Raw genomic sequence first — 19,998 nt, 5'->3', positions numbered from 1 at the left:
AGGGTTTAGGGTAGTGTTGTAGTGTTTGCGTAGTATAGGGTCATGCTGGGGGTAGTGTTTTAGGGTTTAGGGTAGTGTTGTAGTGTTTGCGTAGTGTAGGGTCATGCTGGGGGTAGTGTTTTAGGGTTTAGGGTAGTGTTGTAGTGTTTGCGTAGTGTAGGGTCATGCTGGGGTGTAGTGTTTTAGGGTTTTGAGTAGTGTTGTAGTGTTTGCGTAGTGTAGGGTCATGCTGGGGGTAGTGTTTTAGGGTTTAGGGTAGTTTTGTAGTGTTTGCGTAGTGTAGGGTCATGCTGGGGTGTAGTGTTTTAGGGTTTTGGGTAGTGTTGTAGTGTTTGCGTAGTGTAGGGTCATGCTGGGGGTAGTGTTTTAGGGTTTAGGGTAGTGTTGTAGTGTTTGCGTAGTGTAGGGTCATGCTGGGGGTAGTGTTTTAGGGTTTAGGGTTGTGTTGTAGTGTTTGCGTAGTGTAGGGTCATGCTGGGGGTAGTGTTTTAGGGTTTAGGGTAGTGTTGTAGTGTTTGCGTAGTGTAGGGTCATGCTGGGGTGTAGTGTTTTAGGGTTTTGGGTAGTGTTGTAGTGTTTGCGTAGTGTAGGGTCATGCTGGGGGTAGTGTTTTAGGGTTTAGGGTAGTGTTGTAGTGTTTGTGTAGTGTAGGGTCATGCTGGGGGTAGTGTTTTAGGGTTTAGGGTAGTGTTGTACTGTTTGTATAGTGTAGGGTCATGCTGGGGGTAGTGTTTTAGGGTTTAGGGTAGTTTAGTTGTTTAGTGTATGCTAAAGGCATATTCGTTCTAAAAGTTTTCGTTATTTTAATTTGCAGCTTAATAGTACATGCTGGATTTTTTTTGCGGACTGATGGTATGCGGGATTTCGTCATATATTCGCTAATCATACTTTCTATGGCAAAATGAACCCCCTCATTTTGTTCCTTTTTAAATTAAATGTTTTAAGAGTTACCACTTTATTCCAATCAAGATGGCTTCAGGTGTGCCATACCTTTGTAATAAGTAGGACTGTTAGCACTCTAGTTGTTCTTTAGAACATTCTGGGACATTCTGTCATTGGGCTATAGTTGGGCTACATCTGGCTGATATTTGGGCTACATTTGTTTTTTTTGTCTCTGGTGGCCATCTTTGGGCTACATTGGGCTACATTGGGCTACATTGGGCTACATTGGGCTACATTTGGGCTACATTTGGGCTCCAACATATATATAGCCCAATGTAGCCCAATATATATTTTTCAAAGTTAATTTTCGTAAAAACCACTGGAGCCTATATCTTGAGACATAGCAAAGGCACATCGGGCTACCAGTCCCTACAATTTTGCCAAGTTTGGTGTAAATCCATTCAGCCGTTCAGGCTAAAAGTGAGGCCAACCGCCCTATGAAAATTGCATGGGAAAAACACGTTTTGGGACCCCCCTTTTTTCTCGGCCCCCCCTTGACGAAACCCCCCCAATTTTCCAGGGGCTGCTCAGAAACAAAATGTGCCATTTTCCTGAAAATTTCAGCCAATTCCGTCCACAAACGCCAAAGTTATTCGACATAGAATTTTCAAAAATCCCATAGGAAAAAAATCCTAACTATATATACCTACTGGCTATCGCCAGTAGGTAATATATATATATATATATATATATATATATATATATATATATATATATATATATACACACACATAAATTGAGGCCTGACTAAGGAATCTGCAGCTAAAAGTCTATCAGATATAGCATACAGCTGAGTGTCATACAGTGGAGTGTTGCATAGTGGAGTGCCGTAAACTGGAATAGCATACATTGTAGTGGGGTACAGTGGAGCACCATAGAGTGGAGTGAGAGTACAGTTGAGTGGCAAACAGTGGGCTCATGTAAAGGCATGGGTGGTATTGTGTAGTGTTGTAAAGTAAAACTGCATACAGTGTAGTGGCCTATACTGGAGTGCTTACAGTGCAGTGGTGCAGAGTGGAATGGCATACACTACAATTGGATGCAGTGTAAAAGAGTACAGTGCAATAGCATATCATGGAGAAGCATAAAGTGCAATGCCATACAGTAGAGTAGTGTAGAATTGCATAGTGGAATAACATTAACTTTAGTGGCGTTAAGTGGCGTAGCATACAGTAGAGTGTTGTACAATTCAATGGGGTTAATTATAGAAGTGTAGAGTCCAGTGACTTACAGTGAAGTGGCGCAAGAATGTTGTATAGTAAAGTGAAATAGCATACAGTGGATTGTGGCACAGGCCAGTGGTGTATACTGAATTTCAGTACGATGGAGTGCCATAGAGAAGAGCAGCATACACTGGAATAGTGTACACTCCAGTAGAGTACCATCAAGTGGGGCATAGTGGAATAGCATATATTTAAATAGCCAAAAAGGGAAGTTGAGCGCCTACAGTTTTGAGCTGTACATTTTAGGGGGGACTGTAAAGTGGCATACATGAAACTGTAATAGAATACAGTGGTGGACAGTGTAATAGCATAGAGTATAATGGTGTCGACCGAAGTGGTGTACAGTGGAGTTGGGTGGAGTAGATTTGAGTAACGTGTAGTGCATTCACGTACAATGTAGTGGCCTATACTTGAGTGTCAAAAACTGAAGTGGCATGCTTTAAATAGCGTACTGCAGAGTGGCAGAAGCCAACTGTTATACCGTGCTCTCTCTTCCAAATAGCAAAGCAGATTTATTTTCCACAGGGGGAGCAGCATGTTTGCTGCTCCCCCTGTGGAAAAGCAATTCCGGCTCCCGCAGGAGGCAGGGAGCCGTCGGGACCATGGGGGGGATTGGGCCCGGGAGCCCCCTCCAAAATAATAATAATTTTTTAAAAGGGCCATGCCCCCAGGGATGGGGTACCCGGGGCAAATTATGAACTCGGGAGGGGGGCCACGCGGCTCCTTTTCTGATTTCTAGATTAAAAAAAAATAGGGGGCAGGCCCTGGGGGATGGGGTCCCCAAGGCCAATAAATAAGAAAAAGAAGGGGGGCTACACAGCCCCCCTTCTTAAATGTTTTTTTTTTTAACGGGATCGTGCAGGAGGCCATGCCCCCTCCTTGCACCACACTGCAAATGCACCCCCTGGCGCGTTTGCAGATGGGGAACGAATTCCTCTTGATTACTGGGGATCCCTGGGGGCCAACTAGCCCACCAGGAACCTCCAGTATGCGCCAGGGGGCTGCGTTGCAGAGAGGTCTTTAGAGGCCATGCCCCTTTTTACACCTCTCTGCAATGCAGCTCCGTGGCGCTTACTGGAGATACCTGGTGGGCTAGTTGGCCCCCACGGGACCTCAGGATTCAAGGGGACTTAATCCCCCCAACGTTAAACGCGCCACGGGGGGCTTTTGCACAGTGGTGAAGGTAGGGGGCGGGGCCTGAGGTGATATATGTGCAAATCCACCCTGTGGCGTGTTTTAAGTTGGGGAATTAATTCCTATTCGATCCTGAGGTCCCCTGGGGGCCACCTAGCCCACTAGGTACCTCCGGCAAGCGCCACGGAGCTGCGTTGCAGTGTTGTAAAAAGGGGCTGGCCTCTGAACAGCCAAACTACGAATTCCGATTACCTGTTATGAGAGGAGACCTCAGTGCTGCATCTTTGAGCCCAGTACTGTTCCTGAAAAGTAATTCTAACCATACTTACCAGTAACTTAAATTTCCTTCCATAGGCTAACGTTGACTGGTTTCACTTGTAAATTCTTCGGTGTGGAGTTTTGGAACTTTAAAATATTCACTTAAAATCATCCGAACAACGAATTCCGATTTACTCACCTGTTATCAGGAGAAAACCCAGTGCTGCATCTTTTAGCCCAGCACTGACCCTGAAAAGTAATTCTAACCGTACTTAACCAGTAATTTGTATTTCCTTCCATAGGAATCGATTGTCTGGTTTTCACCAGAAACGTTTCTAAGTGTCTATTTTCACAAACTACAAATATTCCTTAAAAATCGCATGTATGGCTTAAACGCATTCTTTCAACTCTTTACAGAAGATGCACCAGTGGTGGATCCAGGATCCACCACTGAGTAAGAAAAAGTAACGATAACACTACTTACCTGCTAAGTGAATTTCTAAGTGTCAACTTTTAAAATACAATAATATTCCTTAAAAATCACTACTGTAACCAAAACGCTTTCACTCAACTGTTTACAGGAGATGTCCCAGGACTGAATCTAGGATCCAGTACTGTGGTTAGAAAAGTAATCCATAAAGTAACTGTTAGACCTGTCAGCCCTTTGGGTGGTCCCTCCTATTTATTTATTTATTTTCTCCCCTTTTTGGCCTCCTAACCCTTGTTTACTTTTGCGTCCACTATAATTTTTGGTGTTGTCCTTGGGGCTTTGGGTGCTTCATCCACTCCACATAGCCTGAGGCACAGGTGCTCCTTTAAAATGGAGAGTAGTGAGACACGAAATGGAGGCTTGTAACTGCCAAATTTTTACCTCAGGATCCTGAGCCATAGGGCTACAATGGGAAGGCTCCAGAACCTTCCAGCTAGTTCTAGCACCCAGAGCCCAGTCTATAAAAGGACAGAACCAGGGTGGCCATTTTAGAGTGACCAGAGAGCTTGGGTTGGACCTGGTGAGGAGTAAGGCGACATCGTGGGGAGGAAGGCGCACTGTGAGGGGTTAGATCGTCCCATGGGCCGGCTGCTCTTCTGTAATGACGTGACCCCCCACCTGTTGACTGAACCCGGCCATTGTGGTATTACCACTAGCTCCATAAACCCCCCTTTCTTTCAATGCTCCTGGTAAAACGACCTTGCGCTACTTCTGGAGAGCTGAGGAAAACTGGCCTGGGAACTCAGAAGTAGGGCCGTCTGGTTAAAAAGGGACACCAAACACAGCTGTAATATCAGACTCTTCCTTAATACCGCCTGTAGCATTTTAACCGGCCGTGCTGTGAGCCTTTACTTTACCAGCTCGGAGCGCAGATTACTGCAGACACGCTGCGGGAGGAAAGCGAGGATCTGGCCCTGAAAACGGGAAGCAACACTCACCGTGCGAAAGACCCACTGTGCCAGCTGTTATCCCCTTCTGCGAGGGATTGCCCTTGACGCGGAATCCTCCTGCTGTGGTGGCAAAGCGGAGGCCGGAAGGCGCAGTTTGAGGACGGCGGAAGCTGATTGAACTCCGAAGGCAAGTTGGCGGCGATGTCGGAAGAGGCGGGGAGAAGCTGGAGGAGGCCGGGCATAGGCGGAGTTCTTCGCGGGTGGAGCCAGCAAGAGGAGGACCGCGGAAACTCTGTCAAACGCCCACAAAGGTCAGCGGAGCGAAGAACGTCGGACTTCAACCTCGTTCAGGAAGGCAAGTCGAGCCAGTCGGTAGCGGAGCCTTCCTCTGACAGAGGACTCCGAACGGGCGCTGACTGGAAATTGAAGGACAGAACTACGTTAAGAAAGTAAGCGGGGAACCTAAACCGGAGGGGGGGGTGGAGAAGATCGTGTCTAGTCCTGAATTGGTGGTAGTGACACACAAGCCTGAGACGTCTTAAACCAGACTAACTGCACCACAGATAGTGTCCCATAAATACCGGACTTGTTCATTCCAGTGACTACCGACACACTCAGTGATTCCTAGATCTACACACACATCTAATCAATTACCTATAGATTCACTCATACATGCTGTCAATGAGCAATAGAACACTATCAAATATACTTATACACCTATATCGACATTACACACCAGCACACATCCTATTAATGTATGCAGGCATCCTACTCATTTATGCAAACAATGGATCATACTTACATTTTCTCAGCTACGCACTTATACAAACACCACTTCATTTATTCATATAGATAATAACTTATACTTAGTGTGTTATAAAATCACTATTACAAGTATACAGTTATCCATACAGTCACTCATGCAATCACTGAGTCTTATGTATACCTATGTATATACAACAAATGTCACATACACTGCCTTTATTATTCTAGTTTGTTGGACATGTACCATTGAGAGATATATTTGCTCATCAGCACACCCATAAAGATATTCACTCACCCAAACAACTATTATAACATGTAGTCTCAACGTCATATACCTACTGAATCAACTATTGACACATCTTTGGGCAGTCACCCCCCCCCCCACCGAACTACACACACATTCACTCTCCCATACAAATAAACAGTTAACTAATCAATAACTAATATAGACTTTCACGTAGCTAGTAACCAAATGGTGCAGCAGTTTACACAACAACTGAGAAAGTAATACAGATATTCACACAGTTTAGTCACTATCCAATATATTTGGTGAGGCATTATAAATTAGTCAAGTAAACAGTCAATCACACTGCTACTAAATCCTCCATCCAGACACTTATACATCCACTCAGTCTTCAATGCAGACTGCTATATATAATACATATTTAAATATCGAACCAAACCACATTCACTGGATGATGTCATCAGTGATGTCATTTGAGATGTCATCAGTGATGTCATTAGTGATGTCAATGACCATGTCATGAATGATGTAATATGTGACATCATCAGCAGTGGATTGCGGGCGCCAGAGTTATTATACTTCTATGCTCTAGTTCTGTGAAAGGGTCAAAAATATTGCATCAATTAAAAAATAAGGGGAACAATGGATTATCCAGAAAAAAAGGACAGCTTTTCTTTTTCAAAACCGAGAACAGAGTAAACATGCAATTTTGCTGTAATGGTGCTTCCATTTGGCTTACTCCTCTATTCGGTTGCAAATGCTCAAAGCACATTGATAATTTCCTTGACAGCTATTACACTAACAAAACATATATTTTGTTTAAAGGGATGATTAATCTAATTATATTACAGAGGTAGTGAAAGCAAAAGGAAAACTGGATAAAAGTAAATCTGTGCGATGCAATTTTTCTGATTGTATTCTGTAATGTGTGAAATAAAAATCCATGTTTATTTATAATAAAAAACAGAAAAAATGTATTTCAGTTGCATTTATCTTAATCGTTTGTAACAGTGCCAGCAGAAGAAATGTGAGTATAATACGAAGAAGAGACCGACCAACATGTTCATTACACTGTGTTGAGAATAATTTTGGCATGTATTTATCAATCAAAACTTTATTTACCTTGATTTTTCTCCACCAAGTCCTCCAAGAAGCTTCTCTGCTCGCTCCAGCTTCTTAGCGCACAAATCCACCTGAAACTCTAGGCGTACTTTCTCATCTGTTTTCTCACGAAAGGTCTCTTTTAAAGATTCAAGTCGATTTTCCACCTCTTTTAGCTCTGCTCTCTTTCGATCCAACAGTGCCATGGTGTCAGCTAAGGACTGTTGTGCTTCTGCCAAGCGTGCTTTTTTGGGAGCAACCACCTAGGGCATTGCCAAAAGATAACACAGTGATGTCTACAATACTTATAAAGAGTGATCTTTACATGGATATTAAACTCTACAAAAGAAACACATCTTCTGTTGCTTTGTAAAGGAGCCAATACTACATTTCTGCCAGCTTCCAAAAAGTGTATTTTTAAGATAAAATCCAGCGTAGACTTCAATTCAATAGGCAATGTGGCAGACAGTGAGAAAGCCGCCAGTGAAGGGCTCTTCATCATCAGCTGTAAGGCTACTCAAGACCCACTGAGCAATAGTCATTACCTTGAACAACTATTACTTCAGCCATGTAGTATGCTTAACTGTGCTGTACCTTGATGGTCGACTGCAAATTACAAAAGAGCCATCATCAGAATGCAAGTGGTCTGGTGGAGTACAGGGCACTAGATGAGAACTTTAAGACTCAGGAATGCCAAAGGCTGGATGATACATGTCAAACTGCCTTGGCTCTCCCTGTGGGGGGTCCGAAATTGTACTCTCCACTGAACCCCATAATGGCTCACCAGTAAACTCCTGGAGGTCAAAAGAAAGGCTCCTTTCAGCCAACATGTGCTGCTCCAATGTGCGCCAGCATGTGGCTTTCTGCTCCCTCGACTGGTGGATTACTCAAGTCTGTAGCCATGTAATGCTCTGGATGTGAAGTACAGCCTATTCTGCACTACAAGCAGCACTTCCATGCAGCCCCCACTCAAGCAGATGGTAAGTAGGAACCCTCAAGAGCACAAGAGGATACTACCAGAAAGAGGAGCTTTCCTTTTTCCCATTTGTACACAGTGTATATTTTTTCCACCAAACCAAATGCATTAGGTATTTTGTCAAACAAATGTCTTCTCTTAAATCTCAATAAACATTTTATGTTAGAACAATATTCATGTTTATAACTGTAAGAAAAGGTTGTCATTAGTGATTACACTCACGTTTACTTGTATCTTTGTTGCCTGGATACAAGCGCACCACATGTGCTGAGGTTATTTTTTAAACTTGCACTGATCATACCCAAACTTATGAATCTCATCAGGGAAATTGACCCCTACCTACTTTAGGTCTTGTGTAAACATATATTCTATGGGAAATGTCTCCTTTAATAGGGCTTTTATATTCCAACAGTCCAGATTAAGAGCTAGGATGTTTGATATATTGTTGTAGGAAAATTAAGGGTTACAGGTAATGTATGCCTTTTGATTAAATCTATTAAATAATTATTCGATCAAACTGTTTATATTCAAATAATATGCACACTTGATATCCTTAAAATTGGGCTTCTGCATTTACCTTGAGTACAAACATCAAAACCATACCTTTGCAACCCTGTCATACACTTCCATTGCTAGAATCCATCTACATAGTCCTTCGGCAGCAGAGGAGGCTTTAGCTACCTTTACTGGATCAAAATCAGGATTAGTGATATATTCACTGCGAATCTTCTGCATGACTGAAACCTGTAAAAACAAAGTGTTTTGTGAAACAGCTGTTTTATTGTTTTAGTGCTAACCTCATTTTTGACAAATTGGAAACACAGTGAAAGGCATTTTAGGCATATCTGAAAAAAATTATGTTTAGCATTATATCACATTGGATTAAAAAAAAGAAAAATTCAGAGGTCATTGTAAAGGGATATCAGATAGGCTTCATTCAATGTTCCGAGACGATTGTAAGACATGATTTCAACATGGAAACTTAGATACATTATGTTAATCTGTAAACATTTTAAATATTTCAAAACTAGAATATGACGGTTGTTTCAGAGGGTGCCATTTTAATAAAGCTATCATATTTTATCTTCCATTAGCCAATCCTCAATGCATTTTGGTCAAGTGTGGCCCTTTATTAGTGAATATATTTTTCTTGCACTTATGGAAATGACTAAAGAACGATGATGGATTCAACCCAGATCTGTGACTGGGGGTGAGCGTCTGAAAAGTTTCAGCGCTCCGTCCATCATCTCCTTGTGTTTGCTTTGTTCGCCCTAAGTTGGCAGGAAATGCCCAGACATGGGTCTCTTGCTCACTTTGCCACTGATTCAAGCTAGCCTGGCTGAGTAGGGCTGTTAGCCCGAAACCAGTCCCAGGGTGCTTGTTTCTGGTCCAGGGAAGACATGGATTGACAGTTCGGGTTGGACTGTTCCCATATAGCTGTGTCTGAACTGGGGTAGCGAAGGGAGCAAGAGAGCGATGATGGATTCAACCCAGATTTGTGACTGTGGGTAAGTGTCTGAAAAGTTTCAGCGTTCCCTCCATCATCTCCTTGTGTTTGCTTTGTTCACCCTAAGTTGGCAGGAAATGCCCAGACATGGGTCCCTTGCTCACTTTGCCACTGGATTCAAGCTAGTCTGGCTGAGGAGGGCTGTTAGCTGGAAACCGGTCCCAGAATGCTTGTTTCTGGTCCAGGGAATACATGGTTTGGCAGTTCGGGCTGGACTGTTCCCATGAGGCACAGGGTCAAGACTGATTTGCATATAGCTGTGTCTGAACTGGGGTGGAGACATGAGCTAAAGAATGATGATGGATTCAACCCAGATCTGTGACTGTGGGTGGGTGTCTGAAAAGTTTCAGCGCTCCGTCCATCATCTCCTTGTGTTTACTTATGAAAAGAAAAATTACACATATCCTTAACTTTACACGTAACTACTGAGTACCAATCAATCAGGTACTTGCATGTTCCTTTGAATTTTACTTGTATGTTCATCAGCTGAAGATCAGAATCTGAGTCAGAAGCCGTCATCGATCCTTTACTTTATATGTGTTCTCCATCTTTGTTTCTAGACATATTATCTGGTACTACTGTGTTGTTTATAGTAACTGCTGTGTCACTTCTAGGTCAGTTGTCATTTCCCTTAAATTGAATGTGCCTCTGTGACTAAATTCAAGAAGAATAGTATTTATTCTGTGCCCGTGCAAATATGTTACTCACCAGTGCATACATCATATTATTTTTCTTCTTAGTCATTATGTTTTCTTTGCATATTAATAAATGCAAGTTTGAAATGAGCCAATAATGAAGATAAAGCATAAGAATGATGTGCGCTATACACTTTGAGAATATTATACAGAAAACAAGAAACAGGATGATTTGAGCCTTTCATTAAGTTTGTTGGTTGTAAGCTATTGAATGTTCTTGTTATAATCATGCTTGGTACATTCTTCTCCCCCCCACCCGGTCCCCTTTGGAATGCACCAGGCATTGTTGATCTTAAGGTTTCACAGCTGTGGAGTAGTGTGGCTCACTGGTTAGAGGCGGCAGGCCCGAGAGCAGAAGTCGGCCCGGGACCAGGGTTCAATTCCTGATGCGGCAGGGTCGTGGACCTTGGTCAGCAGACTCGATAATTATCACTTCGGTGCTTACTCTAATCAGGAGTTCCACTCGGCAACTCTGGGCATTAGCTTGCCTAATCTCCACAACGGCCCCACCAATTCCGGGGATGCCTGGCTCCACCTTGGGGACTCCCAGCAAGGGACCATCCCACAGGGAAAGCCAGGACGGGTTCCCCAGAGTTATACAGCGCCAGGAGACCTATGGACGGGTAGCAGTGCACTTTACAAGCTCAAAAACATTTACAAACAAACATTTACAGCTGACTCCAACTGACTGGAACCTGTGGTGGTGTAAAGACGTGAATAAAGAATCTGTTAGAACTCACCTATGTCGTCGTCTTCTTCAGACCAGTTCTCCTTTTAGTATGGCTTCTTCAGCAAGCACGTTTTTCTATATTTGCCTCAAGATAAGCTTTCACTATCTCTAATATTTGAAACTTAAGACTTCTAGCATTTCACACAGCTTTTATTAAGATATTTATACATTAAATATTACACATTAAAACTTTCATGGGAATGATGATAATTTCCATGTCACCCAGTCATAACTATACATGGGATAATTGATCAAATAGAGTTTGATTCACATTTGTATTAAACCAACAGACATGTATGTATTGCAATCATAAGCTTATAATTTGACCAAATCTCTGAAAATCCAGACACCCCCTAGGAGTAGGCATGGAAATGTATATACATCATAGATTACTTGTGTACTCCACCTCTGCGCTTACATATGTGGACTAACTGCATTAATTCATTAACACATAAAACATTATTTAACTTTTCCCAAATAGGAAAATATTTTTTCTGGTGAAGAAACTCCTTCCTACAAATCTCCATGAAATGTGGAGATGTTTTGCTGCTGTTCCCATAATGGAAATACACTAACTTCCGACGCTCATATGAACAGCGTTAGGTGTGTTCCTAAGTTGGAAAACCCCATGTAAATAAAATACAGGTTCTCTACCTTTCGAACACCTTGATCTCGTGCCTAAGGCCAAATATAGCACTGTAGATATTCTGCAAGATTAATCGATTTTGCCCTCTACCGGGTTCCAATTGTGGTAATCAATATCCCCAGATCCTGGCTGTAAATTAAGATCTCACATTTTGCTAATGCGGATTTCATTTTTGGGCACCTAACTTAATTTAGGTACATTAGAAACCTGTGAATGAGGCTCGAAGTAATAAAGGATGTCTGTCAGACAAATTTATGCCAAGTAGAACACCTTTTAAGATGTTTAAAATGTGTGAATTGCTTTACAACTGTAGCCATTTTCTAATATTCCTAGCTGGACCCAACACAATAATAAATGAGAAACCATCCTTCAAAATTAAATGACTTTATTGTGGGCTAATTCAACAGTTAAAGACAAATCTATAGTTAAATTATTCTCAGTTTAAAAACACATATTTTAAGCAAAGGATTGGCAACACTGTTCAAGCTATCTGAGGCACATGTTGTTTGCAGAGTATTGATTGTGAGAACCAGTATTAAATATTTTCTGGGAGATCAAGATAAACTAATGATATGAAGTCAATCTTCAACAAAATTAGTCCTCCACACAATTTATACCACTAGATATGACTTTAGCCAAAGGTTTATACATGTTTCCGATGACTAGACACGTTTTTAACGCAGTATGAAAAAAGCTAAGTAGCTTATGGATCCTCCAGACAAATGAAGGTTTCCAATCAACAAATGCCTCGATGGACAGTGGCTTGTTATCATTTAGCAAAAATGGCTTTACCCTCTAAAGTAATGTTTTCTCATTTAACCAGAATGAAAACAGCTAAATGCGTAGGAATGTGCATATGAAGCAAACATGCTTTGTCCTGGAAAGAAGTAGAAAACAGAAACTTACTGGAATATTATCCTTGTCATATATCTTGAGATCTCTCAAAAAGTTCATGTCCCCCAATAATTTCTTACTTGGACCCCAGTAATCAAGAATCTGTAAAATGAAAAAAATTATCATGCGACTGATACATATACATGAATACCCTGATTTACTAAAATTCACGCAGCACTGCACTGCTGAAGGCAAAAAAAAACTCAGCTTCAGAATTACAAAGAATAGAACACCCAATGATGTCACTGTTGATGCTTGTGCAAGATAATTAATTTTGGCAATGTTCAGGAGCCAAGGCAAGTCGTGTCATACCAAAGATTTGTAAACATTGGACGCCACCCAGTACAGATTTATATACACAAAAAACCGTCCATTCAGTGGATTCCATATGTTGTATAATTTAAATGCATTGCCCATTGGAGAAACATGCAGTTTTTCTTTTACCGATTATTCATGCCTGCTTTCATTTGGCTCTAGTATTTGACACAAAGCCAGGCTGTTCTCTGACCTGGATTTGCATGGAATCCTAGGGATGGTTGTGTGTTAAATCATATGAATGTTTGGTCTTCCTGCCATTTGTGTGTATTAACAGGTGTTTGGCGCTGCAAACCGCGAGGCCATTTGGCACAGCAATCACATATTTTCACTATAAAAATGTTTATGTGTGACTCACGTTGCCATATGCACCGATTTGTGTTGATTGACTGCTAGCGCAAATTGTTGGTCTAAGAATAATATTGTTTCCTAGACCTCATATAAATGCAGCAAAAATAGCAAATAAACAAGACATAAGGTGACTCACTGATGATGTTTTAAAATCACTAATTTGAAGATCGTGTTTAGACTTTTCGTTAAATGTCTAAAATGTAGAGTTTGCATGTAATCCTGCAGAAATTGAGGTAATAAGATGTCTCTACGTATGTTCCCAGAATGGACAAAGTGAAGCATCTTTGTAACAAAGGGAACATGGATAAGTCACAGGCCTGTTTAATTTGTATATAATATCATACAGTGTTTATGGAAATACTAGCATTCATTATAAACAAATAGGATCTGCTATCTTTTTTAATTCATACAAGAACAAAGAAGCACTGTTAAGGAAAAATGATATTTTTATTTTCTTTTGCTCATCCTTGTTATTGTTTCATGATGAACAGCCATTTCTGAGGTATAACCAAAACGTGTTTCGCACCCTACTGGTGCACAGGTCTCGGGATTTCTCAAGGTCTTTTTGTTCGGCAACGGTGACTCACCCACACAATGGAAATGTAAAAGTATAACCTCAGTGGCTAGGATATTAAAGATCTGTGGCCTCAAGTGCTCCCTCTCCCCTTAAATTTGTAATTCCTACTTTTAAGAAATTGGTTGACCTAGTGCTCAGTATTTCAAATCTAGCATTTTCAATCTTTAAACATTATGTGTAATCACTTGGGAGCATAGAGAACTCACTGAAATACTTTTTTACGCAATGGCTGCATCATTCATGTATAAATAACAGCCAAAAGAAAGGAACAAAGAACATTTTCAACCAATTTGCATGAATCATTATTACAGCGAAATCTTAAAATCTGAGTTTGGGAATATTGAACAATAAATTTAAGAATCGAAAGCATAATGAGCCGTGACTTATCTACATCCTCTATTTTGTAAAGAAACATTCAATTATACCTAACTGGGAACCTACTTAGATGATACTTCTTGTTTAAAGTACTACATTTTTAATTTTCTAAGGTATAGGAGGGATGACTTTTCAGACACAAGGATAGAGTACCTTAGCAGTCACAATAAGCAATCTAGAAGCTGTGAATGAATCTATCAATTTTTTTCATTCTTCAGTCAATACTTGAGGTTGTTCGGATGGAAATAGGGAAACAACCTTTACAGTGCGGGGATTAGCATGCAGTGCCTTTACCACACATATGCCTTTACCATGGTAAACAGCCATAGCAACGAAATTTTCACAATGAATACCATTACCCCGCATTCCAACACAACGCATCTACCATTACTCCTCAATGCCATTAGAGCACATGGCATTACAATGCATATGCGTTTACCATGCATGCCTGTACAACAAATTTCGTTGTAAAGGCATTAATGGTAAAGGCATATGTATTTTACATGTAAGTATAAGGTAAGTATAGGGCTTAGGATGGGTTTGGGTTTTGGGGTCTAGGGGTTTAGGTTTTAGGGTTGAGTGTGGGTTTGGGTTTTGTGGTGCCTGGGGTAAATTTAGGGTTCAGGGTTTGTTTGGGTTTTGGGGTGCCCAGGATAATTTTAGGTTTCAGGGTGGGTTTGGGTTTTGCAGTGCAAGGGTCTTTTTAGGCTTGAGGGTGGGTTTTTGTTTCGGCGTGCCCAGGGTAATTTTAGGGTTCAGGGTGGGTTTGGGTTTTTCGGATGCCCAGGGTAATTTTAGGGTTCAGGCTTTGTTTGGGTTTTATGGAGCCCAGGATAATTTTAGGGTTCAGGGTGGGTTTGGATTTTGGGGTACAGCGGTATTTTCAGGGTTATGGGTGGGTGTGTTTTTTGGGGGGTGCTCAGGATATTTTTAGAGTTCGGGGGGGGTTGTTTTTTGGGGGCCCAGGGTAATTTTAGGGTTCAGGTTTTGTGATGCCCAGGATGATTTTAGGGTTCAGAGTGTTTTGGGATTTTGGGGTGCAGGGGTATTTTTTAAGGGTTCAGGGTTGGTTTTGGTTTTGGGGTGCCCGGGATAATTTTAAGGTTCAAGGTGGGTTTGGGTTTCGGGGTGCCCCGGGTAATTTTAGGGTTCAGGGTGGGTTTTGTGGTGTGGGAGTATTTTTAGGGTTCCGGGGGTGCACAGGGTAATTTTAGGGTTCAGGGTTTGTTTGGGTTGTAGGGGTATTTTTAGGGTTTGGGGGTATTGTTATTGGGGTACAAAGGGTAATTTGGAGGTTTGAGGGGGTATTAAAAAATTAGATCTCTCTCTCTCTCTCTCTCTCTATATATATATATATCTCAAATGGTTAGAGCGGCAGACCCTAATGCAGAGGTCTGGCCCGGGACCAGGGTTCAATACCTGCCTTGGCGGGTCTTGAGCGCAATCTCCCCGGACCTGACAATTCTTGCCTTGGTGCCTATTCTAATCATGGGTCCCACTCTGTGACTCTGGGCAATAGCTTGCTTAATCTCCACAACGGCCCCAAAAGCGCTGGGATGCCTGGTTTCACCCTGGGGGGTGCCCAGGAGTGAACACTCGCAAGGAAAACCAGGAAGGGTTCCTAAGCGGTATACGGACAGCGCCGGGACACTACCTCAGGGAAGTAGCTGTGCGCTCTATAAATACCGGTACATTTACATTTACATTTACATTTATATATACAGTTTTACAAAACATATGCCTTTACCACACATGTCTTTGCGTTGTAATGGTATGCGTGGTAAAGACATATGCGATGTAAAAGTATGTGTTGTGATGGTTACAAATTGCAACAGCACTTGCGTTGTGATGGTATGCGTGGTGTTGGATTTTGGGGTAACAACATATATTCCTTTACCATGCATGGTAAGTCTATTTAAGGTAAGTATAGCATAAATGTTTGTGTGTGTGAATATGTGTATATATATATTTATATTCACTGAAAAAACCATAGGTTATAGACCATATATAGTTAGGAATTAGCATTTACAAAACCTTGAAAATTCACTGAAAAAACCATAGGTTATAGACCATATATAGTTAGGAATTAGCATTTAAAAAACCTTATTTTACTCACACAAAACCATTGAAATTCCATATATAGTTAGTTGCACTAACTATATATCGCGCACCCGCAATCCACTGCTGATCATGTCACATATTACATCATTCATGACATGGTCAGTGACATCACTGATGACATCACTGATGACATCTCAAATGACATCACTGATGAGATCACTGATGACGTCATCCAGTGACTGTATAATTCTGTAAAGTTAAAATATGTCTTACATATTGAAGAATGAATGGATGTATAAGTGTCTTGATGAAGGATTTAGTAGGGGCATGGCTGACTGTATGAGTGACTGATTAAATGTGTCTCACTGAGTGCATGGGTTAGTGACTAAACTGTCTTAATTTGTGCATCATTATGTCTGTTGTTCTGTAAACTGCTGCATGTGTTGATCATTAGCTATATGATTAACTGTATGGGTTATTGATTGGTTGCCCAAGCATTTGTATGGGAGACTGAGTGTGTGTGTGGGTGGCTGGGAGGTGTATGACTCTCTGCATAGATGTGTGAGCAGTTGATTGACTGGATGTATGGGTTCAAAAGTGCATGTGGAAACAGCTGTATGGGCGGTTGACTGTGTGCATGAGTGTATTGGTGAGTGAATGGATATCTCAGTGCTACATGTCAAAGTAAGTACATATGTAAAACACAGTACATGTGAGAGTTACCATATATAAATAACTGTGCATAAGAGCCAGTGAATGTGTGAGTGGCTGTATGGATCATTGTGAACTTGTATCCAGGATTGTATAAGTGAGTAAATATGTTTTAGTATATGTTTGAATAAGTAAGGTGTGTATAACTGTATAGTTGAGGAAATGGAGGTGTGATTGATTCTTTGCATGACTGACTAAGTGTCTGAGTAACTCCATGGATGAGTGACAGTCTATGAGTGTCTGTTTACACTGAGTGTATCTAAGGTTATATTAGAGTCTGAAGAGGTTTATCGTATTATCACATGAATGATGTCATCAGTGATGTGATCAGTAATGTCAAATGAGATGTCATCAGTGATGTCATCAGTGATGTCATTTGAGATGTCATCAGTGATGTCATCAGTGATGTCATTTGAGATGTCATCAGTGATCTCATCAGTGATGTCATTTGAGATGGCATCAGTGATGTCATCAGTGATGTCACTGACCATGTCATGAATGATGTAATATGTGACATGATCAGCAGTGGATTGCGGGTGCGCGATATATAGTTAGTGCAACTAACTATATATGGAATTTCAATGGTTTTGTGTGAGTAAAATAAGGTTTTTTAAATGCTAATTCCTAACTATATATGGTCTATAACCTATGGTTTTTTCAGTGAATTTTCAAGGTTTTGTAAATGCTAATTCCTAACTATATATGGTCTATAACCTATGGTTTTTTCAGTGAATTTTCAAGGTTTTGTAAATGCTAATTCCTAATTATATATGGTCCATAACCTATGGTTTTTTCTGTGAATTTCATTGGTTTTTTAACAGCTAATATCTGTAGCTGTAAAATGTATTCTTCTTTAAATCCAAAAATATATTTTATATGTTTATGAATAATTTTTTTTTTAAATATTTTTTTTTCTTCGTTCCCGCTTCGCAAATCGGGAAGCTTCCCGTTAGCTGACCTTGATGCCGCGAAATAGACCGCGAGCCGGTAAACGTTTCTTTACCGCAAGTGCCGCGTTACAAAACAACATCGTGACGCCTCCCGTCCGCATGACGTTTCACGTTGTCGCGTGATACGTCATATGACGTACTACGTTAGCGAACTGGTACGCGAAGCGACTCGCAAAGCGCAGGTTTCTGGAAGCAAACCGGGAGGCCCTGCAAAGCGCTTAACGTAAACACAGCAAGTCATGTGACTTGGTAATAACACTTTTCATTGGTTCATTTCACTTTTGGTTTCCTAATGATGTAAGACTAGGTCATATAATCTAAAATGAACACTTTTGATTGGTTGAGAACTCTTGTTTTTCCCAAATGATGAAAATCCCTCCTTCTTTCCTCACTCTGACTTTCATCATTGTGAGAGAAAGACCCTTTGTGATCACTGAGCAATGGCTTCTTTAGTAGCTTCAGCTGGTGCTTCCCCACCACCTCCACCACATCCAAGGAAGAGTGGACCACCTGCTCAAGTTATAATTCAACAAGAAGAAGAAGAAGAGGAACAGGAGGACGAGCACGAAGAGAGGCAGTTTTTGCCTGAGCAGCCCAGGACGTCTCACCGGAAAGAAAACTTCATTTGGCAATTTTTTAAAATTCCCAAAGGTCAGAAAAAAGTAAATGCAAGATACGTAACTTGCCTTATATGTCAAGATAGACTGTCCAGAGGGACCGACAAAAAATACAGTTTCGGAAACTACACAATGCATCGCCATATGACTAGGTGGCATCCTAACAACTACAGTGCTGCACAGTTTCGGAACGACCTAGATAATCTCCCTATTATGGCCAGAAGATCTGTTGTACCGGAAGTAACGGGACCAGAGGGCAGGGAGATGGTGCCAAATATACAAATGAGATTTGGTGATGTAAAACACATCTGCGTATTTTGCGATGGATTCATTTCCTACGGACAAAAAAGCATCACTCTGATCAACAGAGCTATTGACTATCATATGCAAGTTTGTACGAAACGCCCAAAATAATAAATACTTCTTTTTTTTGTTTTGTTGCTCCTGTTGAGCCCTTTACAATGAATCGTTTTCATTGCCCCCTCCAAGAAAAACCCAAAAAAATATAAAACTGTTCCGAAAAATTCAAAAACAGTAAAAAAATGTTCAGAAAAATTAAAAAAAAAGTTCTTTTCAGAACTACCTCCCCGTTATTAAAAAATTGGTACAATATTTGGAACTGTGCCAACCTCTATTTCTCTTAGTTCGCTTCCCAGTTCGCTCGCCGGTACGCGAACCGGAAGCGAACCAAAAACAGTAAGTATAAGGGAAGGAAACAGACACTTATGTTAAAAGAAAGACAGCTATAGGGGAGTAAACTAGAGATACTATTACCCGTAATCCACTGCTGATGATGTCACATATTACATCATTCATGACATGCTCAGTGACATCATCAGCAGAGGATTGCGGGTTTTTTGGCAACATGCCTTATCCACGGTTTAATAACGCTGCCTTTTGCTTTATATAAGTTTTCAAATTGTATGAAATATATACCAATAGGTCGTTATGAACCTTTAGGTAGTGCTTTTCTTCATGAGGTCTGGTCGCTTCCATACACATACAGATGTTTCAAAGATGATCAAGAAGTTTATCTGAATGGAGAGGAATGCACTGAGACGCCAGATCATTCACTAATGTGTAGGCACATACAGTTACACGGTTCATGCAACAAACACCGACCAAATATGGCTTGCGTGTTGCAAGGCACGCCAGTTCCTGCTATCATCCCCACGTTCAAGTTGTTGGAAAATGGTAGTTATTTGATGCTCAATAATGAAGATTGTTCTGAGTTAATTAAAAGTATTCCTTTTATCGTAACAGTAAGTGAACGGGTTATTTGCTGCAGAAATGTTCTATTTCCTCCCACACATGAACATAGGGAGTTTTCAATCTGGCCACAAATACCAACCTTGGGACACGTTTCAACGGCATGGCAAGAATAAGAGCTCTTTTGTCTCAGAGAGAGGTGGCCTTGAGTTCGGCCCGTGAAACTTTCGTACTTCACATAGCGAACACCCGTACAGAGGTGCACACCCTTTTCAATTAAGATTTGCCTTTCAATTTCAGCAACATGTTTCCGACTATCTTTAACGCATCCTCCACA

The 19,998-nt window shown here is 41.1% G+C and overlaps 1 protein-coding gene across 1 annotated transcript in view; it reads right to left on the bottom strand.

Moving 5' to 3' along the window:
- DNAH12 (dynein axonemal heavy chain 12) overlaps nt 1-19,998 on the bottom strand; it is a 1,534,490-nt gene that overhangs the window by 587,599 nt on the left and 926,893 nt on the right. The window contains exons 51-53 of the mRNA XM_078661571.1: nt 12,508-12,597; nt 8,627-8,767; nt 7,069-7,310 (exon numbers count right to left, since the gene is read on the bottom strand). Coding sequence (XP_078517697.1) covers nt 7,069-7,310; nt 8,627-8,767; nt 12,508-12,597 — 473 coding nt within the window. The remainder of the gene's footprint in view (nt 1-7,068; nt 7,311-8,626; nt 8,768-12,507; nt 12,598-19,998) is intronic.

This window comes from Lissotriton helveticus, chromosome 9 (assembly GCF_964261635.1).
Source record: "Lissotriton helveticus chromosome 9, aLisHel1.1, whole genome shotgun sequence".
NCBI lineage: Eukaryota > Metazoa > Chordata > Amphibia > Caudata > Salamandridae > Lissotriton > Lissotriton helveticus.
This window is presented reverse-complemented; position numbering and strand designations above follow the sequence as displayed.